Source organism: Orycteropus afer, unplaced genomic scaffold (genome assembly GCF_000298275.1).
Source record: "Orycteropus afer afer isolate SDZICR_OR568_19922 unplaced genomic scaffold, OryAfe1.0 scaffold00013, whole genome shotgun sequence".
NCBI lineage: Eukaryota > Metazoa > Chordata > Mammalia > Tubulidentata > Orycteropodidae > Orycteropus > Orycteropus afer.
The window spans coordinates 10,009,409-10,016,940 of NW_006921600.1; the positions used below are offsets into that span (position 1 = coordinate 10,009,409).

A 7,532-nucleotide genomic window follows, 5' to 3' on the forward strand; every position below is an offset into this window, starting at 1 on the left:
AAGTAGATTTCAACTCATAGTGACCCTCTAGGGTAGAGTACAGCTATCCTATCAGGTTTTCAAGGCTGCAATCTTATAAAAGCAGACTGCCATGTCTTCTTCCCTCAGAGCAGCTGGTGGGTTCGAAACATCAACCTTTTAGTTAGCAATCAAACATGTAACCACTGTGCCACTGAAGCGCTCTCTTGATTGAATACTCTCTTACAAATCTTTCTAGCTTTCCTAATTATTCTCTACTGGATGTCACAGCATCTATGCATTGTGCAGGGGGAAAACAATGTCCCTCTCCTTCTTAGTAGGAAACCTCTAAGGCAACAAACAAGATCACATTATCCCAGAAAAGTCACATCATGGGTTAAACAGTAGCTCCCAAAAATATGGCTGGGCCACAGTTTTCAGTGGTTTGGCAGTTTTGTAATGATGATAATCATCCTTCATGATGTGATGTGATGTCATCAGCCAATCACCAGTAAAGGGACTAGGGTAGGATGCAACACCTTACTCAGGCCATAGCCTAAGCAAGGGGAGTTTCCCTGGGTGTGGCCTGCATCACCTTTTATCTTAAACCCACCACCATCCAGTTAAATAAGACTCATAGCAACCCTACAGGAATAGAACTCCCCCCCAGTGTTCCCAAAGCCATAAGCCTTTACAGAAGCAAACTGCCACATCTTTCTTCCTTGGAGCAGCTGGTGGGTTCAAACTCCCAATCTTCTGGTTAGTAGCCAAGTGCTTTAGCCACTGTGCCACCAGGGCTCCACTACTTTTAATCTTCCAAGAGATAAAAGGAAAGAAAAGCAAGCAGAGAGAGAGGGAGTAGACTACCATCCAGAAAGAGGAGCCAGGAGTAGAGTATATCCTTTCCACCTGGGTCCCTGCACCGAGAACCTCTTGCACCCAGGGGAAGATTGATGCCAAGATACACGGAGATCTCCAAGGAATGCCATACCCACAGACAAGGATCTTCTTCCTAAATCATGACAGAGATAGAAAGCCTTCCCCTAGAACTAGCTCCCTGAAGTCAAATTTCTAGTCTCCTAAACTGTGAGAGAATAAATTTGTTTGTTAAAGCCATCCACTTGTAGTATTTCTGTTACACCAGCACTAGATAACTAAAACATGTCACCTTCCAAGGTTTTAGTTTTAAAAATAAAATCATATTGGGACCTCTCATCAAAAACAAAAATAAAAATCATACTGGGAACCCTCATAGAGGCTAAACTTTCCAAAGCCACAGAAGAATCTCACATAAAAATAAGTTAAAGAGAATAGATTTTTTTTCTCAAAAATTATGCCAGGATGCAAAGTAAAATTACTATCAACAAAGTTGTGATAGTTGGAGCTGTGTGTCAACTTGGCTGAACCACAATTCTGTATGGTTTAAGCAACTGTGATGTGGGTTATTCCCATGATGGGATTGAAGGTATTTGTTTTGAGCAGCCAATCTGTTGAAAGGGAGTTTCCCTAGGGGTGTGGCCTGCTTCCAATATATTTATGGACATCCTGGGAAAAGAGACACAAGATCTTCTGTGGATCAGGATCCTGTTGTGGTACCTACAACTGTCCATAAGCGAACAATCCACCATTCAGTCTATTTATCAAGTGACTCAGAAAGCTGCTAGTTTTGAGTGGAGCCCAGAACAACAGAAGGTTCTGCAACAGGTTCAGGCTGTCATGCAGGCTGCTCTGCCACTTGAGCCTTATGATCCGGCTGATCCAATGGTGCTTGAAGTGTCTGTAGTAGATAGAGATGCTGTTTGGAGTCTTTGGCAGGTCCCTATGAGTGAATCGCAACACAGACCCTTGGGATTTTGGCACAAAGCCCTGCCATCCTCTGCAGATAACTATTCTCCTTTTGAAAAACAGCTTTTGGCTTGTTACTGAGCTTTAGTAGAGATCAAACGCCTAACCATGGATCACCAAGTAACCATGAGGCCTGAGCTGCCCATCATGAACTGGGTGTTGTCTGACCCACAGAGTCATAAAGTTGGACATGCACAGCAGCACTCCATCATTAAATGGAAGTGGTATATCAGAGATCGGGCTTGAGCAGGACCTGAAGGCACAAGTAAGTTGCATAAGGAAGTGGCCCAAATACCTTTGGTCTCCACTCCACTCACATTTCCTTCCCTGTCCCACTCTGCACCTATGGCCTCATGGGGAGCTCCTTACGATCAGCTGACTGAGGAAGAGAAAATTCATGCCTGGTATACAGGTATCTGTAAGATATACAGGCGCCACTTGAAAGTGGACAGCAGCAGCACTGCAGCCCCTTTCTGGGACTTCTTGAAGGACAGGGGTGAAGGGAAATCCTCCCAATGGGAAGAACTTCAAGCTGTGGATATGGCTGTTCACTTTGCATAGAACAAGAAATGGCCAGATATGCAACTGTATACGGATTCATGGGCTGTGGCTAATGGCTTGGCCAGATCGTCTGGGACTTAGAAGAAGCATGATTGGAAAATTGGTGACAAAGATGCATGGAGAAAAAGTATGTGGACAGATCTCTCTGAATGGGCCAAAGGAGTAAAGATATTTGTGTCTCATGTGAATGCCCACCAAAAGGTGACCTCAGTAGAGGAGGTCTTTAACAATCAGGTGCATTGGATGACAAGTTCAGTGGAAACCAGTCATCTTTTTTCCCTAGATACTCCCGTCATTGCTCAATGGGCTCATGAACAAAGTGGCCATGGTGGCAGGAATGGAGGTTATGCATGGGCTCAGCAACATGGACTTCCACTTACCAAGGCTGACTTGGCTACTGTCGCTCCTGAGTGCCCAATCTGTCAGCAGCAGAGACCAATACTGAGTCCACAATATACAACAATTCCTCAGGATGATCAGCCAACAACCTGGTGTCAGGTTGATGACATTGGACCACTTCCATCATGGAAAGGACAGTGCTTTGTTCTTACTGGAATAGATACTTATTCTGGATATGGATTTGCCTTCCCTGCACACAATGCTTCTGCCAAAATTACCATCCGTGGACTTACAGAATGCCTTATCCACCACATGGTATCCCACACAGCATTGCCTCAGATCAAGGGACTCACTTCACAGCAAATGAAGTGTAGCAATGGGGCTATGCTCATGGAATTCACCGGTCTTATTATGTTCCCCATCATCCTGAAGCAGCTGGCCTGACAGAACAATGGAATGGCTTACTAAAAACACAATTACGGCACGAGCTAGGTGGCAACACCTTGAAGGGTTGGGACAATCTCTCCAAGAAGCTGTATATGCTCTTAACCAGCATCCAATATACAGTGCTGTTGCTCTAACAGCCAGGATTCATGGGTCCAGTAACCAAGGGGTGGAAACGGGAGTGGTACCACTCACATTTACCCCTAGTGACCCACTCAAAAAATTTTGCTTCTTGCCCCTGCTACCCTATGCTCTGTGGGTCTGGAGATCTTAGTCCCACAGGGAGGAACACTCCCACCTGGAAACACAATACTGACTGCATTGAACTGGAAATTAATAATGCCATCCGGCCATTTTGGCTTCCTCATGCCTCTGGATCAACAGACAAAGAAGGGCATTACTGTGCTATCTGGTGTAGTAGATTCTGATTACCAAGGGGAAACTGGATTGACATTACATAATGGAGGTAAAGAAGAGTATGTCTGGAATACAGGAGATTCTGTAGGATATCTCTTAGTACTACCATGCCCTGTGATTAAAGTCAATGGAAAATTACAGCAATCTAATTCTGATATGACTACTAATAGTCCAGACTCATCAGTAATGAAAGTTTGGGTCACCCCACCAGGCAAAAAACCACGTCCAGCTGAGGTACTTGCTGAGGGCAAGGGAAATACAGAATGAGTGGTGGAAGAAGGTAGTTCTGAGTATCAGCTACAACCACATGACCAGTTGCAAAAACAAGGACTGTGATTGTTATATTTCTTCGTTGTATATGTGCATAAAATATTTGTTTCCTTCTGTTATGAACTATGAAATGTAAATAAGGTTAATGTGTTTCAGTTGTATGCATGTTAGCGTATCATGTTAGGCGCAAATATGACTTTATAATTGTCCTTATTTAGAGATTATATATGGTTAAGAAGATGTGTACAACTGTCAAGCTGACAAGGGGTGGACTGTGATAGTTGGAGCTGTGTGTCTACTTGGCTGAACCACAATTCTGCATGGTTTAAGCAATAGTGATGTGGGTTATTCCCATGATGGGATTGGATGTATATGTTTTGAGCAGCCAATCTGTTGAAACGGAGTTTCCCTAGGGGTGTGGCCTGCTTCCGATATATTTATGGACATCCTTGAAAAAGAGACACTCTTCTGTGGATCGGGATCCTGTTGTGGTACCTACAACTGTCCATGAGCAAACAATCGACCATTCAGCCTGGAGATCTTGGATTCATCATTCATTGGAGTCAACAGCCAGTATACCGCCTGCGAACCTTGAGCTCATTAGCCCCTGCAGCTGCAAGAGTTGGGAAAAGCTTCCAGCTTGACATTTGAACCAAGAACTTGCAACTTGCCAGGTTCTATAAGTATGTGAGCCATTTTCCTAAGATAAATTTCTTTCTCTATATGTGTATATAATCTTTACTGGTTTTGCTTCTCTAGAGAACCCAGCCTAACACAAATGTTCTTTTATGACCTTGGATAAATCAGCATAGAGTTGAACGTTGGGGGCTCAATGGAGACCTCTAGACATTTGGTCCCTATACCTTACACAGAACACTAATGGACTTTTGCTTGTCCTACAGAGCCGCCATGAAAAACAGTAAAAGGCTAACTAACCATTTCTCAATGTGGTAGTACCAAAAGAAAAAAAAAATTTAAGTGTGTCAGTCCACATAATAGAAAGGAACTTGTTGCTCTTACCAAAGCAAGATAGGAACCAACTTGAACAGATCTACGTAAGGGTGGCTGTTAAAGTATGAAATTGGTACACATCCTCAGAAAAATATCACTGTAATAAGATTATGGCTATCTCCCACTTAAGAGCCATAACAGCCTCCCTTACCATAAGCTGTTACTTACGAAAAAGAAATATCTAGTCTCTTATTTTATCTTTATACAAGCTAAAGTTAAGGTTTTCAACAAAAAGATTACAATCACAAGCCATGCAAAAAAAAAAAAAAAACAGGAAAGTGTAAGTTGTGAATCATACACCAGAAAAAGAAAAATCAGTCATTAGAAACTCTCTCTGAGAGAGCCAAGATGTTGTACTTAGAAGACTGAAGTCATAAATATGTTCAAAGAACTGAAGGAAAGTATTAACAACACTTAAAACAAATACAATTATCTATTTCCTTTTTAAGCTTCCCTCACCCCCACTTCTCTCCCCAAATCTTTTCTTTTTCCTTTAAATTCCATAATGATCCCGACAACTAATAATCTTCATGGAAAGAAGCTCACTAAGTAAAGCCAAAGGCCAAAATCCAAAATGTATGTACTTTAAATCTTCATAGAAATTCAACTACAGCTAAAAAGAAAAAAAAAAAAAATCAAGTATGGCTTAATGGAAGATAAAATAAGACATTAAACATTCTAGAATTAAACTGATTAAAATTGTAAAAATTACTTTCTTTTAGACTCATTACTTAAATATGTACCAAAAACACTAAAACTACCATAAATTTATTCTTTCTATGTAAATGACTGAAATTTTAAAGTCAATGTTGAAATCATCTAAAAGTCAGAACAAATAACAGTGCAAAATCAATTTCAGTGAGGCATTCTTATATGAGGTAATACAAATTCTGAAAATTTCATCAAATCTAAGCCAGTAATTACATGATGAATCCTTATTTTATATATCACTTAAAAAAAAAGGTTGTCAATAAATATATTATCAATTGTAAGAGGCACCCCACTATAGGTGATATTAAAATATAAAGAAAAAAGTATCCTGAGATCCATGAAATACTTTCATATTTTTATATCCATCTATTTTTTTGTAATGCAAATGTGATTTATATTCTTCTTTAATCAAAACCACTGAAGTGGAAAAATCACAATCTCTTACCTTCTGTACTACATGTAGCAAAGCTATCAAGGAGGGAGTCCGAACAAGCTTCAGCAGGACCAATCAACTCAGAACCATCATTAATTACTCCACCCTAAAAGATCAGATTAATTGTGTTTCAATGTCATTAAGAGCATAAACATGAAAAAATCAGTAATAAATGAATAACCACCTAACTATGTATAAGGACTACAGAAAGATACATTAAACAAGATTATAATTGCTTTTTCATAATTAAAAGGAACACTATCATGTGTTTATAATATGTGGTTTTTATGAAAATAAAATAACTGATTACAACTCATGGTGACCTCATGTGTTACAGAGTAGAACTGCTTCATAAGATCATCTTGGTTATAATCTTTACAAAAGCAAATCACCAGGCCTTTCTTCTGTGGCACCGCTGGGTGAGCTCAAAGCACCAACCGTTAGGTTAGTAGCTGAGAACAAATGATCTGTACCACCCAGGCTTGTGGCTTTTGTAAATGCATATTACTTTACATCTATCAAAAATATTTATTAAAAAATAAATAAAAGGAGAAGAAAACAAAGTCTTAAGGAGGAAAAAATATACAAGCTAAAGAATATCATTCAGTATCCTTAGTAATGGGTCATTTTAATTAATGATAAATGATGGAATCCCTTCAGTGAGTCATTTTATCAACTTATAAACTACAGCCTATTACATAGCACCTCCCTGGGGATCTGGTGATCTCAGAAGCCATTTAAGTTTGAAAACTACTTGTATACAACACAGGGAGATAAATAAAGTATTTTAACCAAAGAAACATATTTTTAAAGACATAGAAAATAGTTATAAAATTATTTTCTACATATGACCACCCTTTTAGTTCTATATTCAGGCACACAAATCTAGGTCTCAAAAAACTATTTTACCTTAATTTATATGCAACTACAGAGCAACGTCATCAGGCAAGTAGTGCTTCCATGATTTTGCAATGTGGCTTTATGGAAGGAGTGCTCCAATTACAGGTGTAAGAGATTACAGTCCTTAAATAATTATAGCTAACTAAAATAATAAGTCTCCTGTTCCATCCTTCCTTCTACCTTCCAACAACAGTACTAAATCCCTAAAGACTACTATCAGGATACCAAAACCCAAGACACATTTAAATAAAAAAGAAAAAGAAAGGTGACATCAAGTCAAGTCCATTGAGTCAAAGCAAACCTCATGTGTATCAGAGAAGAACTGTGCTCCACAGAGTTTAATGGCTGACATTTTAGAAAAAGATCACCAAGGCCTTTCTCCCAAGATGTCTCTGGATAGACTCAAACCTCCAACCATTCGATTAGCAGCCAAGTTCTCTAACTGCACCACCCCAAGACTCTACCTACCTCAGCACAAAGAACTCAATGACTATCTTCACCTAATCAGAAGCCTCCCTGTCTGTCTTTGAGCAAGAGAAATTTGAAATGGTTCCTTTCAAGATATCAAATTTCACTCCTGAGTTGTTGTTGTTATTTGCCATCAACTCAGACTTGACTCATAGCAACCCCTCCTTGGATTTCC

The 7,532-nt window shown here is 39.7% G+C and overlaps 1 protein-coding gene across 1 annotated transcript in view; it reads right to left on the minus strand.

Moving 5' to 3' along the window:
* The window catches only part of RPS6KC1 (ribosomal protein S6 kinase C1), a 315,271-nt gene that overhangs the window by 228,954 nt on the left and 78,785 nt on the right, over window positions 1-7,532 (minus strand). Inside the window, exon 5 of the mRNA XM_007952634.2 lies at window positions 6,002-6,095. Within this exon, the coding sequence (XP_007950825.1) occupies window positions 6,002-6,095 (94 nt within the window). The remainder of the gene's footprint in view (window positions 1-6,001; window positions 6,096-7,532) is intronic.